This window comes from Heteronotia binoei, chromosome 14, assembly GCF_032191835.1.
Source record: "Heteronotia binoei isolate CCM8104 ecotype False Entrance Well chromosome 14, APGP_CSIRO_Hbin_v1, whole genome shotgun sequence".
Classification (NCBI taxonomy): Eukaryota; Metazoa; Chordata; class Lepidosauria; order Squamata; family Gekkonidae; genus Heteronotia; species Heteronotia binoei.
The window spans coordinates 2,334,572-2,355,271 of record NC_083236.1 but is presented as its reverse complement, the minus strand read 5'-3'; the positions used below and the strand labels follow the sequence as shown (position 1 = coordinate 2,355,271).

General features: G+C 47.1%; 1 protein-coding gene across 1 annotated transcript in view; it reads right to left on the bottom strand.

Annotated features, from left to right (window-relative positions):
• GABBR2 (gamma-aminobutyric acid type B receptor subunit 2) overlaps positions 1-20,700 on the bottom strand; it is an 824,150-nt gene that overhangs the window by 29,789 nt on the left and 773,661 nt on the right. Inside the window, exons 15-16 of the mRNA XM_060254061.1 lie at positions 17,187-17,411; positions 16,159-16,341 (exon numbers count right to left, since the gene is read on the bottom strand). Coding sequence (XP_060110044.1) covers positions 16,159-16,341; positions 17,187-17,411 — 408 coding nt within the window. The remainder of the gene's footprint in view (positions 1-16,158; positions 16,342-17,186; positions 17,412-20,700) is intronic.

Sequence of the window (20,700 nt, the reverse complement as noted above, 5' to 3'; positions counted from 1 at the left end):
AGCTTTAGATGTTTAGCAAAGTCCAAGAAGGTTAGGATCCTGTCGAGCTTGTGTCAAATGAATGACTCTGAAAGCTTCTGCAGATGATGAAAATGCAACTCTTCCCGGAGACCCCTCAAAGAAGCCCCCCCCCCGGGACTCCCTTTTAGCCAAGGTAAATCTCCTCAAATTTTCCTGTGCATATCTTGGACTAATCTCTGAGAAAAGTAGGCAGTAGGCATTAAATTGCCTTCCACTACCCCGAACAGAAGCTCCAGCCTGCTTCCGTTATGAGAAGTAGCTCAGCTTGACATTTTCCTCCCCCAGAAGTCCAGTTGTGGAGTCTTGTGAGCAAAATTTCTATTTTGTGAGCTATTGGCATTAATGTTGTGAGCTACTGCATAGGCTAGTTTTCTCTGTAGCCATTTTTCCTGAGCTAAGACAAAAATGTGTGAGTCAGAGGCTAAAAAACTGTGAGCTAGCTCACACTAACTCAGCTTAGAGGAAACACTGGTTCTAACCCTGGACTTCCTTGTTGGTCCCCCCTTCCCAGGAAATGGTGCTCAAGGGTGAACTGCCCTTGGGTGGGGTGGAGGGTGTCGGAGAGGGAGAGCAACTAGAGGGAAGGTCATGTGGGGCGCTAGGGGGCATCAGTGCCCCCCCCAAATGTAAATGCCCCCTGACCTTCCAAATCTTAGCTACGCCCTGTGATGCAGACAGAATGATCTGCAGATGCGTATGGACAGACAATGTTTTCACAAACATGACTAAAAGGAATGCTGGCAATGAGAATACCCAATCAATGGCTTGGGGGTCCCTTGTTTGTCCTGCACATGCTTCTGGCAGGCCACTGTGGAGACGCCCCCCTCCCCCCCGCACGAGGCAGATTGGGGCTCCTTGGAAAACACTGACCTTCTACCAGTGTACGACAGGAAGCACCTCTCATGGTGGCGACAGGTTCCTCCCCCCAGCCCACATTATCCTCAAAATAATCCTGTGGGGCAGCTTGGATGGAGAGAGATTCACTGACCTGAAATCCTAGATCTGGCAGGGGCCCTACAGACCATCTAGTCCACCCCCCTGCTCCATACAGGATCAGCCTATAGCACCTCCGACAAATAATCATCCAGCTGCGTTTTGAAGACTGCCAATGGAGGGGAGCTCACCACCTTCCCAGGCAGCTGGTTCCACCTCTGAACTACTCTGACTGTAAAAATCCCCCCCCCCCCCCAATATCCAGCTGGTACCTTTCTGCTTGTAATTTGAGCCCATTGCTTCGGGTCCTGCCCTCCGCTGCCAAGTGGAACAGCTCCTTGGCCTCCTCTAAAGGACAGCTTTTCAGATATTTAAAGTGAGCCCTCCTGTCCCCCTCAATCTCCTCTTCTCCAGATTAAACACTCCCAAGGCCCTCCACAGCCTTTCCTCAGAGCGCTCTTCCTCCCCCCTAATCATGCACTGAGTCCCACAGAGAGGAGCTCAAAATACGGCTCCACAGGGGAGAGAAGGGGCCACAGAGCCAGGATGCCGGACTCCCGTCCTGGTCAACCAGGAGGCTCCTCTGCTGCTCCAGGCAGACAATGCTGCATCATTATTGGATCAGAAGCTGCATTATGCCAGTTACTGAGAAAAGGAAAGGTCGTTTCCGACTCTGGGGTGACGTCGCATCACAACGTTTTCACGGCAGACTTTTTACGGGCTGGTTTGCCATTGCCTTCCCCAGTCATCTACACTTCCCCCCAGCAAGCTGGGTACTCCTTTTACTGACCTCGGAAGGATGGAAGGCTGAGTCAACCTCAAGCTGGCTACCTAAAAACCCAGCTTCCACTGGGGATTGAACTCAAGTCACGAGCAGAGCTTGTGTCAGCTTGTGTTCAATTGCCTGCTATTGATACTAACCATATTGCCTATACTGTTTGTTTGCTTAAGACTAACCCTATTGCACCTCAGTAGAATGTTAGACATATTGGGGGGGGGGGGGCGAAGGAAGAAGGGAGGGGAGCCTTGGGCGCCAGGAGCAATAAACGGCCAGCAGAACAGAGGGAACACCAACGCCGTTTCCCAGGCACCACAAGGCCGCTGGCCGAAAGGAGGAGTGTGAATAGCTCAGGGAGAAAGATAATAGGCGTGTGAATCATGTACCCCAGAGAGAGAAAAGTAACTTTGTTTTAAGAATGATTTAAAGCCCCATCCTTTGATGTACTCCCATATATGCTAGTGCCTATCCAATGTATGTTATCACTCTCAAAGACCCTCTACAGCAGAGACATTGTGTATCCAATAAAGAAACTTATTTCTAAAAGAAAGAGTTCTATTATTCTGGAGTCTCGATGAACCCTGCGCTGACAGCTTGGACTGCAGGACTGCAGCTTTACCACTGCGCCCGGGGCTCTTATTATGCCAGTTACTGAACAACTCCTTATTTATTTATTTCTATTTGCATCCCACCCTCCCTGCGAGCAGGGCTCAGGATGGCTAACAGCAAAATAACATCATAAAATACAATAATCTATTAGAAAACAGCATTAAGCAATTATTAAAACCATAGTATATAAAATGTATCAATTATTATTTTCCAGAAGACAGACTGAAGTGGGCAGCAACAGAACAAGGTCTGAGTCCACTGGCACCTTTACGACTGGCAAAGTTTAATTCTGGGTACAACGTTTCCGTAGGCATGCACACTTCCTCAGGTACAGTGAAGCAAGACTTCCTCAAACATTACATATCGGTAGAGAGAGGGTGGGGAGGCATTAGTTGCCAGCAAGGGTTAATCATACAACCTCTAATTTGAGCATGGACACTTGCAATAAGCCCAAATGCCAACTACGCTGCCACGTACACCCAGACAACACAATCACTAGTCCTACTCATATGCTCATCTTCTAACACTGTATACATCATTAAATGCCAATAGTGCCCTTCATTTCTCTACGCAGGGCAAACAGGTCAAACTTTATGCCAAATGGACACAAATCTGACATAAAGAATTGCAAAATCGAGACACCTATAGGATAATATTTCAATCTCCCAGGGCACTCAATGGCAGACCTCAAGGGAGCTGTTTTATTGCAAAGGAATTTCAGGAACAGAATGGAATGGGAGATAGCTGAATTACAAGTTATTACAACACACAGGACAATGTAATCCCCAGGGCTTAACAGAGATATCGGATTCTTATCTCATTCTACATGCTAAGTAACTCAGTTCTCCCTTATACCTAGAATTAAACTGAGTTGGTCCTAAAGGTGCTGCTAGACGCAAACTTAGTTCTCACATTGTTATTATCTTGCAGGCTAATGTGATGCTATCCACAGGTTCTACCAACTGCTTCAATCCAATATTATCGTATCACTCAATTACTTATGCCTCTTGACTCTAATTAGCCCTTCCTGATGACTAACCTCCCCCCTCCCAATTCCTGCAATGGCTGAGTTAGTATCTGAAGAAGTGTGCATGCCCACAAAAGCTTATACCCAGGATTACACTTTGCTGGTCTTAAAGGTGCCACTGGACTCAAACTTTATTTTGTTTTCAGGAAGTGACAGTAAAGTATGAAAAATCTAAAATTATAATCTTGTATGGGTGATTGATGGTGGGGGGAAGTTACACACTTACTTTGAAAACTCACATTTATTCAGCTGCCAAGATTATTCAGCTGCCAACCCTGCCCTGGTTCTTGCGCTCCAAGGGGGAGGGGGAGAGTATGGTCCTGCAGTTATTGAGGTTATCCCCTGGGTCATCTGGATCTGTCTGCTGACCATCCACTTCCTCAGACTGCATGGCAGGGGTTGTGCAGGACTCCTTGGGGTCCAGGGCCTGGATAGGTGACCAAGTTAAGAAGAAGAAGACTGCAGATTTCTACCCCGCCCTTCTCTCTGAACCAGAGACTCAGAGCGGCTCACAATCTCCTATATCTTCTCTCCCCACAACAGACAGCCTGTGAGGTGGGTGGGGCTGAGAGAGCTCTCCCAGAAGCTGCCCTTTCAAGGACAACTTCTGCCAGAGCTATGACTGACCCAAGGTCATTCCAGCAGTTGCAGCAGTTAAGACAGAAGGCCCTCTGTTCAATGCCAATACCCAAAAAGAGGGGTCTATCACCTATACTGCTGGAAGATGCCTTGAAAAGGTGCAGATAATTGACTAGAGTTGCTTGATTTCTCCATTGTGGTGGTTAGGGACATGGGCTATCCTGAAGCTATACAGTTAGCTAGAAAACAGTAATTGAGTTTGCTGATGCCAGCACATAGGCCCAGGCACGGTATGCTCTACTTTTGCCGTGGGGGTAACTCTCTTTGACCCTCCCTCCATATCTCAGCCCCCTTACAACTCCTGGCCACAGGTGGGCCTTTATGTTAGGCAGACTGGATGTCCTGCCAGCTGCAAAGCTCAAAACTCCGTATTCTGAGGGCTGCTGCTGCGCGTCTGGAGTAATAAGAGACCAGAGATCACTTTGCTTTATTCTGTGACTGACGGATGCCACTCAAAGACCTCTGGATGATACCTCTTCTGGACAAACATCAGCTGCCTGTTGAGTCTCACATGCTTTCTTTTCTCTTGGTGGACCCCAACATGCAAATAATGCATTCTGTTGCCAAATTTTAGCACTTGTGGTTTTAATTTATTACGCTGTATTTTAAAGTTAATTGTCTGTATTTTAATTTATCCTGGCATTGATTTTGCTCATGACCATTGGTGAGAAGAGCATAAGGATAGAGGAAAAGGCGCTGTCAAGCTGTGCAGTTAGAGCAAGGATGGCTGCAACAGAGGCCTGGCATCAGCTGCCGCCACGGACCACAGCATCTTGCTGCTGCTGCTCCTCCAGCCAGGGGGCACCAGTGAGAGCACAGCTCCCCACCAGGCAAATTGGAAAACCTTTCAGACCTTCAAAAAAGACCCAGGAGCTGGGCCACCTTCTGCAGGCTGCTTGCCACTGCTGGGAAAGTGGGTGCCCGAGGCAAAGGGGATGGGCAGCAGCTCCCATCACACCTTGCATTCTCCAAAGGTCTGCTATGGCCACGGCGAGAGGGAGACTCCTCTCCAGCTTGCCTGAAGAAAGAAGCGGAGGAAGCGGCTGTTCCTCCATTTTCACCTGTTCAACAACCTGCTTGCCCTCTTCCTCCTCCCCCCAAGGGGCAGCAGTGGGGGGGGGCGGGGTGGAGCGGAAGAAGAGGAGAGCAGCTTCTGGCCCTGAAGAAGGGCGTTCCTGGCTGCAAATGGGACAGAAAGGCTCCTCAAAACTATCTTGCCTTGTCTGTCAAGTAGCAGCTGTAAAAACAGCTCATCTCCACACACAGAGAAGCCTTTTCCCAGGGATGATAGGAAGAAATATACATCAGTCATATTTTAAAAGATGCTATATCATTTTAACACTGCAAAATTGTTATTTTTATAGGTTTGTTGAATGCATAAATAATTTAAAGTATTACAGAAAGAAGTACCACTTTAAATACATATATAATTTCATTCCCACATTAACTGTATTCAAAGTCCATCCCAAAAGGACCTTCCGTTGCTCCCAGCATCAACGCGGCATCTCATTGCTCCTGCTGACTGACTTAAAGTGCCCTCGCCTGTCTTGTCAAACAAAGAGTGTAATAAGCAGTGTGTAGAGTTCCAGTCTTAAAGTTGCTTTCAAACTGAACAGCCTGTATGTTAAGGAATTTCCACTTATATTTCAAGCTCTATTTAACTATATTTTCTGTACAAATCATGGTAAGCCTGAATGGGCACTTTAAGTCAGTTTCTGTGATACTTTAAATTATTTATGCATTCAGAAAACCTATAAAAACAGCAATTTTGCAGTATTAAAATGATATAGCATTTTTGAAAGCATAGTTCTCTCAGGTTGCTACACTTTAAAAGGTTACAATCTGAGAGAGGTCACTATAATGGATAACACAACAAAAAATGCAAGCTAGTGACCAATTTACTAAGAAGTATATAGAAATCAGTCCAAATGTCCAAAACATGTATATTCAAAAAAGAGGGACGCGGATTGTCTCCAGCATCAATTTCACCTTAGCTACAGCTCAGTATGTGGCTTCTTGTGTAAAAAAATCCATATAATTGAATCAATATTGGTCCCAGGTATGATGAAGACTGGAAAGAAACAAGTATTTAATTGATTGGCTTGTCACCACACTACTTTGGGACTTCGAATATACATGTTTTGGACATTTGGACTGATTTCTATATACTTCTTAGTAAATTGGTCACTAGCTTGCATTTTTTGTTGTGTTACACTTTAAAAGGTGGCAGATCTAATTAAAAAACATATTCCAAGATTTGTCATTTATTAAATTTGATTTTAGACTGCTATTCCCAGAGAAGCCAGGCTTGGGGCAGTGTATAATATAATACCATATAAACATCATTAAAAATGAATTAAAACCAATAAAATCCAGCAGTAACCAAAAGATTGTGGGTTCCCCCCCCCCAACGGTGTCACTGGTCTCCTGGGGGAGCACCAGAAAGAGGGAGCCGTGGCTGTCCTCAGCCAATGCCTGGCAGGCCCTGCGGAACTGCATCAGGTCCAGCAAGGCATGGAAGTAATTCAGCAGAGTTCCACCAGGGTGGAGCCAGGGCAGGTGGGAAATGCCCTGGCTTCGGCTGAGGACAGCTGGCTATCTTTCGAGCCAGGGACCACCAGCAGATTTTGATCTATGGAGCACAATGCTCTCTTTGGGGTATACCAGGAAAGGCAGTCCCATTAAAGATCAGCAACAGAACCTTGAACTTGATCCAGCACAGGGTGGGTATGTCCCTGTGAGGACCTGCACAGTCACATTTTGTGCCAGTTGGAGTTTCCAGGTTAACTTCAAGGGTAGGTCCATGTAAAGTGAGTTATAGTAGTCCAGCATGGTGACCGTTGTGTGGATAACTGTGGCTAGATAAGGGCAAGACAGGTAGGGAGCAGTGTTCCCTCTAAGGTGAGTTAGTGTGAGCTAGCTCACAGATTTTTAGTCCAACTCTGTTTTGTGGAACACACATTTTTGTCTTAGCTCAGGAAGGATGACCCCAGAGCACACTAATTTATGCAGTAACTCACAACTTTAATGCCAGTAGCTCACAAAGTAGAATTTTTGCTCACAAGACTCCACAGTTTAGAGGGGGCATTGATAGGGGGCCAGTTGCTTGACCTGGTGTCAAGCATGAGATCTCAAAATAACCAGTCCTTGATTTTGAAACAAAGTATTGGTTTATTGATAATCCATATTGCTCAGAAAGGCTCCAGATTGGAAGCGATACATTGTACTTCAAGACTACCAGCTTTAAGGAGCACATCAAAGCGGCCTTAGAAATTCTACTCCAGGGTGTGAAATTCACACACTTGCTACGTTATCTACTATCGTGGTTTAGCTACATCCTGGGTTCAGACCTGAGCCAAATGTTCCCAAAAGGTTTTATCTTCAAAGAGGACATTCCTGCATTTGCTACAAGTGAGAACTAAAGCAGAGGTTACATGGCAACACACTAGAAGACAGCTATTAATATAAACAAACCATAAAAGAAACAACATGCTTGACATACTGCCCCCCCAAGCTCTTGCTCGGGATTTGTCTGGGTGCAGTAGGTAAAATCTTTTCACCAGTACTGGGGCTCAGACATTGGATGCTTCTACCCACTCATCGCAACTTGGGGAAAAATACTTCCATTGTATCAAGAAGTGAGGCAGTCCCCTTTTTATTTTAGCATCCAATATCTCTTGCACTCATGGTGACTCTGACCATCCACTTGAATTGAACTGGGCGCCGGTGGGCGGGGGTGCCAGCTTGTAGCCCCCGGATCTCGCCGTAGAAGGCTGCAATGGAAAACAGGGTGTATTTTACTGAACAGTTTGGGTAACCCTAATTCCACAGTTACTTTGTTTATTACTCTTTTTATTTTAAAAGGTCCCAAATATTTAAACGTCAGTTTTCTCAAAGTTTGTGGTAATGGCAAGTTTTTTGTTGACAGGAAAACCGTCTCTCCTTCTTTGAAGTCCCACTCTGGCGCATGCGTTTTATTATACTGTTTTTTGTACTCCTCCTTGGCAGTTTCCAGATTCTCTTGAATCACCTTCCACTCTTTTCCCAAAGTCCCCCACAATTGTTCGAACGACGAGGGGTTTTGAGTGCTACTGCCCCCCGGCGGGAGTGGGAATGGTTTCCCTTCATACCCGTTCATGAGTTTGAATGGAGAGGTTTTAGTAGAACTGTGAATGCTGTTATTGTACCCGTATTCTGCAAAAGGCAACAGCTCCACCCAGTTTGTTTGCTGGTAGTTTACATAGTACTGTAAATATTGTTCTAGAAGCGCATTAACCCTCTCCGTCTGACTGTCTGTCTGTAGATGGTATGCGGAGCTCAAGCCCTGCTCCATTCCAGTTAGTTTGCAAAACTCCCGCCAGAAGTTGGCAACGAACTGTGGGCCCTTGTCGCTAATGACCTTATCGGGGAATGAGTGTACTTTTACCACGTGTTGGAAAAACAAATACGCCAATTTATTTGCATTGGGTAATTTCTTGCACAGGATAAAGTGAACCTATTTTGAAAAAGTGTCCACAACCACCAGAATCACTGTTTTGCCTTGGGGGGCAGGTACTTCTACAATAAAGTCCATGGAGACAATGGACCAGGGGCGCTCTGCTGTTTTAGTCGGTTGTAATAACCTGGGAGGTTTCCCCCCCTTCTTTTAGCCATGATGCACACCGGGCATGTAGATACATATTCGGAAATGTCTTTTTTCATCTGTGGCCACCAGAATTGTCTATTGACCAAGTGTAGGGTTTTCACATATCCAAAATGGCCTGAGAGTTTACTATTATGGCAGTGTTGTAGCACTTCCCTTCTGAGGCTTTTGGCCACATAGAGCTTTCCCTCATGGTACCAAAAACTGCCTGGTCCTTTACTAAGCCCCTCCGGTTCCCCCCCCCCTTCTAGTTCGGCCTCTTCTATTAGTCGGTTCCCCCCCCCCCCAAAGGCTCTACTGGTTCTCTTTTCTTTCTGGAGCGAGTGGTGACCGACTATGTGGTTGGGGGATATGATAGAGTCTATCACCTCCTCTCTCTGGCTGTCACGCTGAGGCAGCTGGGACAAGGCGTCTGCTAAAAAGTTCTTCGAGCCCGGGATGTGCTTGAGCGTGAAATCAAATTTGGCAAAGAATCCTGCCCACCGGATTTGTTTCTCAGTTAGTTTTCGGCACCCCGTTAACGCCTCTTAAGTTTTTGTGATCAGTCCAGATCTCAAATGGCACTCTCGCCCCATCTAACCAGGATCACCATGTTTTTAAGGCGAAAGTTACTGCAAACGCTTCTTTATCCCACACAGACCAATTGTGCTGTTCTTGGGAGAATTTTTTGGAAATGTAGGCACAGGGGCGCAACCTTCCCTCTTCGTCCGCCTGCATAAATATTGCTCCTATGGCCACATCGGAGGCGTCGCATTGTACCATGAAGGGCTGAAGCTCATCGGGGTGGCTCAGCACCGGCTCGCTCGTGAACAATTGCTTTAGTTTATCGAACACTTGCTGGCACGTGGGAGTCCATTTTAACTTAGCTCCTGGTTTTTTCGCTTCCAGACCCTTCCCTTTGGTCTTTAAGAGATCTGCCAGGGACAACATGACTTGGGAGAACCTCTGAATGAAGGTCCAATAAAAATTTGCGAATCCGATAAATGATTGTAACTGTCTACATGTCCTCGGGGGTGTCCAATCTAAAACCGCTTGTATTTTGGCTGGGTCCATGGCCAGTCCCTTCCCTGACACTCTAAACCCCAGGTAGTCCAACTCTGTTTTGTGGAACTCACATTTCAACAGTTTAGCATACAGTTTATGCTCATACAGAGTAGAAAGAACCCTCCTCACTAATTTCACGTGTGACTCCATATCATTTGAATAAATAATTATGTCATCCAGATACACCACCACCCCTTGGTACAGGTATTCTTTCAGGACCTCATTTATGACGTTCATAAACACCCCGGGCACTCCTTGTAATCCAAATGGCATCACCAAGTACTCAAATTGACCCATTGGAGTGTTAAACGCTGTCTTCCACTTGTCCCCCTCCTTAATTCGCACTCTGAAATAAGCAGTCCAGTTTAGTAAATATTGTCCCTTCAGAGACCGTACTTAACAGGTCTCGGATCAGGGGGATGGGGTAGGCATTGGAGGATGAAATTCCGTTTATTCCACGAAAATCCATGCAAAGTCTAAGACTCCCATCCTTCTTTTTTCGGAAGAGCACGGGCGCTGCATGTGGGGCTGTTGCGGGGCGGATGAAGCCCCTTTTAAGATTCTTCTCTATGAAATTTCTCAGTTCTGCCTTTTCCGCCCACCCCATGGAGTATAGTTTCACCTTGGGCAGCTGTTGCCCGGGAATGCGTTCAATCGCACAATCCGTGCTCCGGTGAGGAGGGAGTTCGTTAGCTTCCTCCTCACTGAATACTTTTCTCAAGTCTCCGTATTCCCTGGGGATGGCTCGGACCTCCTCCACCGCCACACACATCTTTTCATTTCTAGGGGGGGGGTTCGGGTCCCCACGATCCAACCCATTGGTGGTGTTTGCACTTACTGTCTGTAAAGTCAATGGTTTGATCCCCCCACTTAATGTCCGGTTCATGTTTGGCCAACCAGCCTACACCCAAGACTATACCAAAGGAAGCCGAAGGGGCAATTACAAATAATTCCGCGTCCCAATGATCCTCTATCCCCACTGGCACCCTCTGGGTTTGCTCCACGCACAGTTCACCCCTCATCACAGTCCCATCCATCTGTTCAAACTGAATAGGAGGGGGTAGCGGGGTTCGAGTGAGTCCGAGGGCATCCACCAATTTGGGAGTAATTATCTCCCTCGTACACCCCGAGTCAATTAGGGCTTGGGTGCGTATAAACCTCTTGAGCTTCGGGTTTAGTAAAGTCAATGGGACAAAAAACAAAGACCCAGTTATTCTTACCCTCAATGGTGGCGTTAGATCCACGAACTGCTGCTTGGCACCCTTCAGTGCAGGTCGTCCTCATTTCCCGCTGTCTCCATCTCCCAGGACATCTCGCTCAGGTCATCAGGAATTGCGGAAGCGGCGGTGCTCCCCCTCTCTGACTCTTTGGATCAGGTCGATGCTCTCTTGGGCGTCACTGTCGAAGGTTTCGGAGCAAGGGCGGGCCTCGAGGTTTCTCTGGGCAATCTGCTGCCAGGTGGTTCAGGCCCCCACACCGATAGCACTTGTGCACGGGGGGGGGGGTTGGTGGCTCCCCCCGCCTGCGGGCCCCTTTTCCCATCTGGCTTCGCCCCCGACCAAGACTCACATCCCCCCTTACTCTCTTGCTGCAGTTGACGTTGTAGGGCCACTCTCTTCATGTTGGTTTCCACTTCCCCTGCCAATTGCACCCACACTTCCAACGTGGTAGGGCGCGCTTGCTGCAGAGCTTGATCCAGCAGACTCGCGTTCAGGCCCCTCTGGAACTGCTCTATCTTCATCAATTCACTCCAACCCCGGACCTTGGCCAAATTGGCTCTGAAGTTGGCCACATACTCACGCACCGACTTCACCCCTTGTTGCATCTCCCGTAGTGCGGTGATAGCTCGGGTTTCTTGCAGGGGGTCTTCATACTGGGTGAGCAATGCATATAGGAACCCTGCCACAGTGTCTAGCTCAGGGTCCCTGGTTTCGTACAGACTTATGTACCATCTTCAAGCTGCTCCCTTCAGCTTGGACCCAAGGTAGTCCACTTGGCTGAACTCGTCTGGAAATGTATTCCCCCAATAGTGCATGTAGCTATTGGCTTGGATCGAGAAGTACTCCACTTCTTCTGGGTCGCCATCAAAGGTGGCGTCTAGGTCTCTCTCTCTCCCATAGTCCCGGGGATCTGGTAATATCGGCTGGGCCGCTGGTTGCCCCAGGACTGGAGATGGCCCCGCAGGTGGAGCCGGGGGTGCCACAGGTGGAGCAGACGGCGCCGTCGGCGGTGCCCTTGTTGGAATCCCCATTAATCCCCTCGGGTCCAGTCTCAGCAGGCGGTTGATCTGCCTCTGCATCTCCCGCGCCATGAACGCGGCGTTGGCTTGGATCTCGTCTCTCAATCCCTTCATCATGGTTATCATCTCCTCTCTCCAGGATGTCTGGCTCCCCTGGGTCTTTTCCTCCGTGCTCCCCTTCAGAGTCGGAACCCGGTGGCGCTCCACTGCCATCCTCGGGCTGGGGCTCTTTATGTCCATCCCCCTCCTCCAGAGGGCAGCCCTCGTGGCCTCCCCTTGGTGCTCCGCCACCACGACCTCCACGGGATGGTCTCGTCAGGATGACTTCCCTGTGGGCTGGAGCTTTGTCCATCAGGGTAGTGGACGTTTGTGGCTCCCACTTCTGGGGGGTGATGAACAATTGCTGTACGTGTAGAGGGGACCCGCGCCCCGCATCTTGTCTTGCGTTGATGACATGCCAAGGGGGGATCCGTACCTCTATCCTCTCCAACGGATTAATCGGTTTACTGTTAGCTGGTGCTCTTTCAGCCATTCAGCTTGAAAGTTGCCAGGTCAGTTGAACTTTTAAGGGATCACTTCCAAAATGTCAAGCATGATATCTCAAAATAACCAGTCCTTGATTTTGAAACAAAGTATTGGTTTATTGATAATCCATTCTGCTCAGAAAGGCTCCATATTGGAAGTGATACATTGTACTTCAAGACTACCAGCTTTAAGGGACAAATCAAAGCGGCCTTAGGAATTCTACTCCAGCGTGTGAAATTCACACGCTTGTTAAGTTATCTACTATCGCGGTTTAGCTACATCCTAGGTTCAGACCTGAGCCTGAGAAAATGTTCCCAGAAAGTTTTTATCTTCAAAGAGGACATTCCTGCATTTGCTGCAAGTGAGAACTAAAGCAGAGGTTACATGGCTTTGATGTGCAACACACTAGAAGACAGCTATTAATATAAACAAACCATAAAAGAAACAACATGCTTGACACCTGGTATAGCTGGAAGAATGCCAGTCTGGCAACATTAGTGACCTGGGCCTCCATTGTTAAGGAGGCATCCAAAATCACACCCAGGCTTCTGACGGCTGGTGCGGGTCTCAAGAGCACACTACCAAGCACGGCAAGATGGAATCTCTCAGTCCCAGCACAGAACCTCCAGAGGTCTTGGAAGGATTCTGTTTCCACCACAGCCTCTAGCTCTTCTGTCAGATTTCCTGGGGTGGCCTCCAGCCGATCGCCCATCAGCAGGTCAAGCTGGGCGTCATCTGCATTCTGTGACATCCCAGCCCAAAGCTCTGCATCAGCTGGGCAAGAGGTCCACATGGATGAAGGGGATGAGGCAAACTCAAAGAATACTTCTAAGGGAGAGAGCAGAAGGTTTTTCACATCAAATCCACAAGCTCCTAACAGGGATGACCAAAATACCCATTTGCCAAAGAGCTACCTCCCCCCGTTTCCTCCTGAGCTGCCATCATGCAGAAGAGCTGAGGCAGAACACCCATCTAAGTTGGGTATTGTGATTTCCCACCCTAGTCAAGGAGGGAAACTGAAGCAAACATGCAACTCTCCTATCATACCAGCAATCGTAGAAAATACTCAACTTTGGATGAATTGTGATCCCAGCAATCCAGCAGTTATGTGTGAATAAACCGCTCCTGCACACATATTATGTGGCTAGCCTGACACAACATAATACTGGGAATAATAATAATACTGACCCTCACTAACAGGGATATTATAAGGGTCACTGAGACAATAAATGTAGACAGAATATGATTAAGATGCTGAACAGACAATCAAAAAATCTCTGGACTGAATCTGACTTCTGTTAAGAACTTGGAAGACTGATTCAGGGAAGCTCTTATCTCTTAAATTATTTGCAAATTGGAGATAAAAACAAAACCTACCTTATGCAGTTGTCAAAAGTGGTAGTTAGATAACAAACTGGGAACTGGCAAGGCCTTGCAGGTGCCTCATTTCCCCCTGTATTGCCCTCCCCCCCCACCGCTATGCCCTCTTTCCCTTCTCCTGGCAGGCCTCCCCATCCTCACCTTTCCCAGCTTCTTCCACTCCTTCCCATTCACCAGCCCTTCCTTCAGCTTTGTTTGTTTATTATTTAATTCATTTATACCCCACCTTTCTTGCCAACTTATACCCCACCTTTTCCCTTTCTCCCATATTGTTCTCTTCTTCTCCCCTGTATCCTCACAACAACCCCTGTGACTGAGTGTCCGGCCCAAGATCACCCAATTGTGGTCCAGTGGGTATTTGAACCCAAGTCTCCTAGATCCTAGTCTGACACTCTTATTGGTTTTCATGTGGTGGCCACAGTCAAATAGCAGTGAGCCGCCTCCCCAGTTGGTTGCCACTGGGCCTGGGCAGGTACGCAAATTGTGTGGTAGTGAGCAAGTCACCTGGTGGTTGCTGCTAGGCCCTGCCCCAGTGAGTCCTCCCTCCAGGACAGGGCAAGTGGGAAACAGAGGTAAGCTGCAAGGCCAAAACACCATCAGAAAGGGCTCCACTCCATCCCCCTACCTTTTACTGACAGAAAGCAGAAAGCTGGCAATGTTGTGGTGATTGCCTAGCAACCTCCACAATGGCCACTCAGAGGGCATCCATTTCTTAAAGCCACAGGGGCTACTTCTGTCATTTTAGGGAGAGGTTAACCCTGCAATGTATTTTTTTTCAGATTGCAGATTTTTCTGCAACTTGGGGCTTTTCTCAAGTTTGCAGAAGGATCTGGCATAGATGTTAATGGTCCTAGTCTCCAGATTTAAGTATCCAAATATGAGGCTAAGTTGAGAATTAGATATACTGAATATTCCAAAGCACTACAGACACATTCATATTAATATCACACAGTGCTGAATTCTCTAACACTGGGTTGCCAGCCTTCAAGTAGCACTTGGAGACCTCCTGGAACGACCATTTATCTCCAGGTGACCAAGATCAGTTCACCTGGAGAAAATGGCTGCTTTGGAGGGTATTATATCCCACTGTGGTCTCTCCCCTCCCCAAACCCCCCCTTCCTAGACTCCTCTCCTAAATCTCCAGGTATTTTACAATCCAGAACTGGCACTCCTACCTACCCTGCACTAAAATGGTCCCTTCAAAGAATTATAAGAAGAAGACTGCAGATTTATGAATCTCTGAATCAGATTCAGAGTGGCTTACAATCTCCTTTACCTTCCTACTCCACAACAGACACCTTGTGAGGTGGGTGGGGCTGAGAGGGCTCTCACAGCAGCTGCCCTTTCAAGGACAACTCCTGCAATAGCTACGGCTGACCCAAGGCTATGCTAGCAGGTACAAGAGGAGGAGTGGGGAATCAAACCCGGTTCTCCCAGATAAGAGTCCGTGCACTTAACCACTACACCAAACTGGGAGCACCTCAAACTGATTGGAGAAACAGGGCCTGGCTTGCAGCAAAGACACATGTCCTTGTTGCTTGAGTGGCCGTCTGTGTATTTTTGGAGAAAGCAACTATTTTCAAGGGAATTACAAGGGAGCTCTTGAGAAGAAAGGCTACTGAGAGAAGTCCCCAAGTGCAGCCAAGGCTGCAATGGATGGAAAAGAAGTGAGCTGGAAGATGTGACTCCGCCCCCACCCCCCACAGAGCATGTGCAGTCTGAGGCAGCATTCCCAGGGGGGGATTCTCTGTGCCAAAAGCCAAGCTTTTTGTTCCCAAACTGCACGGATGCAAAAGTCATCAGTGTTATCCAGAGAGACCTTGAAGAAATGACTAAGGCATATCTTTTTGTTGAATGATGTTGTGAAATAACTGGCAGGAGCCACTCTGCCAAATGCCTGCTGATCTATTCTGGAGTAATGGCAATCGGCTGGCATATGAGGCCTGAGGGGCCCTTTGGAGCAGCTGGGGACCTCTCTGGCTTTGCAAATTCCGGGAGACCTCTTGGGCGGAGTGAGCCAGGTTGCAGGGCTCCTTTTCTGCCAGGCCCCACGGGAGAGGAGCTCTGCCTGGCCCAGCCCATCTTGCAGGAGCCCCCTGCTCCCCGGCCAGGCGGTGTGGCCTAATATGCAAACAACCCCCGCTGGGCCAGGATGTGATGGGGGGTCAGGGTCTCCACAGTTCTGCTAGGCTCAAACTTGAAAAGCTCTGATCAAAGAGCTACTCTGAGTTTTGGACAGGTTCCTGGCTGTATACAACTAGAAGCTATGCAATCTCCACAGGACAGACCAGTCTATAACCAAAGTGCACAGTTAGCGATACCTCAGTAATTTTCATTCTCAGCTCGTGGTTTTCTGACTGAAGACATTCCAACCGAGTTGTGGCAGTCTGGTTGACACTGGTGACAGACGTTGATGTTTTCGAGTCATCCTTCTTCTGATTTTGAGTGAACTGGAGCCCTCTGTTCCGAGTTGCAGCATCTGGGTTGGTTCTCAGCGTGATTAACTGGAAGTGTTAAAAGCAGTGGGGGAAATCTGAAGGATATTTCTTTCCCCCCCTTTTTCTTGATATCTATGCCATTATTTTGTAAAGAAGGAAGATAAAATCTGAGATGCTGGAGTTTTGAGCAGTCTCCCCCTGTGTGCCAGTCTCAGCATACATGAGATGGTTATTTAGCCACTTCTCAACAAATCAGTAAAGCTCTCTTAACACACCATGTGTCTTCCATGGCATGGCAAGCTTCCAAGGCACTGTTGGAACTGCAGGATTGTGCAGAAGAAACTGGTGCCCCGAACCCCACCCCCCATCTTGGAAACGAGAGTGATGTGCAAGCAGGAGGGAACCTCGCTGTGGATTCCTTCCCTTTGGGCCATGTTGGAGCTCTAACACCACTGGAGCAGTCTAAAAAGTTAATCCAATCAGTACAGCCTCCTGCATCACTGGAATAACAGGGCTCCATAGATTTCCACCCCCCCTCTAAATCTATAATTTTAAAAACTACAGTTGTTTCATTCCTCCTTTTTAGATTTTTCTTCTTCAAAACCGACACAGGCTACTAAATTCAGGGTAAATTCCATGGCAATTTCCCATTCACATAGCAATGTGGGCAAGATTTTCAGCCCAAAGTAGGCAGCCTTTGCACAGCAGCCAAGCTTGATCAGACCAAGAATCCATCTGATTCAGCCTCCTCTCTCAAGCAAAGCCCCCCAGCATCAGCCTTCACAGGTTTCTTGCTTCTGAATGTGGAAGCATTCTAGAAGAATTGCACCATGATTCTTCAGGAAGTGAATTTAAGCATCCTTTAAAAAAATGATGTAAAAATCAAGACTCAGAGTAAATCTATCACTTACCTTAGGGACAAAGACTAAGCAGAGCGTAATGGTACTACAAAATATAATGACTAGTGCCACAATGCAGAACTGCACATTGGGTTGGTCTCGCGTGAGGAAGGAAACTGCGGCTCCAATAATGCACATGATGCCCACGTTGTAAACACTCATGCCGATATATTTACTATCATTCAGAGCAGGAATGCTCACATTGCGAGTTTCCCAGGCCAAGAAGCAACCAAATAACTGCAATTGGGGGGAGGGGGAGAGGAAGAAAAAGGCTGTAATTTTAAAATGATCAGTAAAAACACAATATATTATTATGCTTTAAGCAGCTATGCCTACAAATGGAAACCTAAGACATGATCCAGCCAAAGTTGAGCACTTCAATATAATCCTGTTGATTAATCACTGATTGATTCATACCTTACTCATATGAATTGGATTTCAAAGTCCTGAACTTTGACTGTGCCACCCCCCACATTTCCAGTCTTCACTTGCCTCACTTCTGAAGGAGGGGAGCCCTGCAGAAGGCTCCCCCCATTGAAAATCTAATTGGACGGAGCAGTTTGCATAAAAAGGGCAGCTGTCAGGACTCCCACGGTTCAAAGATCACAAACAGTCCACTTTATAAAGGGTTGTTTATTGACTCTCGACAGCAGATTGCAGGCGTGAAGGTCTTTGCAAAGACTGGCAATGGCGGGCTATCTGGCCCCTTATATAGGTTACCCCAAACCGTTACATCTTTAAAGAAAAGTGGGAAGCAAAATTTGGGACCAAGAAAGCGGGAAGCATCATCCCTCCCCACAACATCCCTTTCACAGGTGCTTCTTGGCTGGTGGCGTGACCTTGGTCTCCCTTACCAACCCTGGCAGCCAGTGTAAGGAATTTGGATAACTGTTACAAGGAGATAAGCATAGGGTGGCAGCGACGAGCAGACAAGACTTATTCATAATAAAAAATGGTAAGGCACTTGACAGGAGCCTTGTCTTGCTATGCTGGACAAATTCATCCTGTAGAGTTTGAACAACTGTCACCTTCTCCTGCCAAAGGCAGCATCAGCTGAGGAGTACTTGTCAAGATGATCATGTGACTGGATGGACTGATTTGGTGGTAGCCATGGGGCCTGTGGGGGCCCTGCCCCCAACTTACAGTCTGGGCCTCCAACCTGTGGTCTCTCCTCCCCACCGTTGCAGTGGGCTCTGCCATGGCCTCCTCCCACCCCTGTGATTCAAATCATGGGGGGGGGGGGGCAGAAGCAGCCGAGGTCTCCTCGCTCCATTTAAAGGGCTGCCAACCAGCTGATCAGGGGGCCCTTTAAATCACACTGGGGGGGGGGGGCTGGCAGCTGCTCCTCCCACCTCTCCCATGCAATTTGAATCATGGGGGGATGGTGGGGGCTGCTCTTAAGCAGAGGCAGGGAGGGAAGGCCACAGGTCCTCTGGCCGGCTGCAAGAGGCAGGAAGACTGGGCCTGCCAGCCCCGCCTCCTCTTCTTTCCCTTCCAGCTCAGCAAGCAGGAAGGGAGAGTGAAAAGGGGCAGTGGTCCCTCTGCTTCTCACAGAGTTTTCCGGCTGGGTACAAAGAAGCAGGAACTCCAGGCTTGCCAACAGGCGGAAGGTCTCGAGCTTCTGGCAGCCGACTGACCTGCTGGCCCCACCTTTTAAGATCAAGGGGCTTTTTTGGGGGGGGGGGAGGTTCTGTCCAGGAGCCACTTGTGTCAAGCATGAGATTTCAAAATAACCAGTCCTTGGATTTTGAAACAAAGTCAGGTTTATTGATAATCCATGTGAGCTGAAGATTGGAACTGATACTTTGAGTTGAAGATTGGAACTGATACTTTGTAGCACTAGAATACATGCTTTAAAATGGCACATCAAAGGTTCTATAAACAATTCTACATTCACGTGTGAAATTCACACGCTGGGCTCCTTATCTATATTGCGACTAGCACATCCTGGGTTCAGGCCTGGCTGGGCCTGGGAACAAGTCCCAGGAGGTCTTATCTTAAAGAGGACATTCCTGCATCTGTTAGTAAAAGCGAAAGAAGAAAGGTGGGGGCTGCCCACATTTAATTCTGGGTTAGTAACAACTCTACAATCTGAATTCTTTAATGCAAAAGTAACAATTCTAAACTCTGGCTTCTACAATATAAAATGAGTATACATTGCTTGACAACTTGCACTTTTCCCCGTCTTCTTGTATGGTAAATGTTCAGCTGCTATTTCAACGATTGTCAAATGCATTTCCTGCCACACTTCGTGAGGCATTTTCTCTGCAGTGTCCAGCAGCTCAAGCCTATTTTTTAAACCTCAATTGTGTATGTGGGGGGGATTTTGGTGATGTCAGACTTATTTAGTATTACTGTCCTTTTGATGTTGCATAGTCTGACTCTGATTTGAGCCACCAGTAATTCTTGATCTGAGCCATAGTTGGTGCCTGGATATGTCTTGGCAGCAAGTACTGAGCTGGTCCATCTAGTCCAACAGAATATAGTCAGAATATAGTCAATAGCTATAGTCAATCAGATTATGGTGTAGTTCGTTTGGATAGGTCCAAGTGCATAAGTGCTGCTTGAACCAAGTATTCATGACTCAAAAACTATTTTAATATCCACCTACCATATCTCTGTGACTTAATCATATTTGGGATCAATTTATTTTAAGTAAAATTTCATACAATATAACAAACAATGACCCTGAAATAAAAAAGGTTTGCTATCTGATTTCCCTTTATAAGATATTTGGCAGAGAAAGAAATAATTCCAATAAATGCTCTATACAGGGAGATGCTGTATATTTAATTTTGGTTAGACAAATTATATAACTAGAATTTTGTTGGAGCTTATGATTAAATGTTAATTGGCCTTTAGTTTGGTTATTTTATTATTCTGTATCATTTCTATAAGCTTTTATTAACATGTAATGTGTATAAAGATAAATAATAATAAAATTTAAATTAAAAAAAGAAAATTATTTTCTCGGCAAAATTGTACCAAATAATTGTCTGTATCATTCTTTTCCCCAAGTCCAAATCTACCTGTGATGCCTGTCTCTGCTTGGGTGCCAACGTTTGCAATATGTAAACCAGGGGTGTCAAACATGTGGTCCGGGGGCCAAAACAGGCTCCCGGAGGGCTCCTATCAGCCCCCCCCCCAGCAACCAGCTGTTATCTGCTTCCTTCTCACTCTCTCTTGCTTCCTTCTACATAACAGTTTGCTTTGCAAGGCTTAATCGCATAGGAGCTACAAAGCAAAACCTGTATTTTCTCCATTGGCAGAGACTCCTTCCTTAGAGAAGAAGGGGGTGGAGGGAAAGCTTGCTTTACCAGGCTCTTTCAATCCCACAGCAAAGCTACTGAACCAAGTCTCTCTTTCTTCTATTGGCTGAGGCTCCCCCCCCCCCCGGTCCCCTGGGGAAGGAAGAAATGAGCCAAAATTTCCTTTGGCCAGTTCCCTCAATCCCATGAGAGAAATACAAAGAAAGCACTTTTAAGACCAACAAATGCTAATGTTTTGAGCATGTTTTATTTTAAGT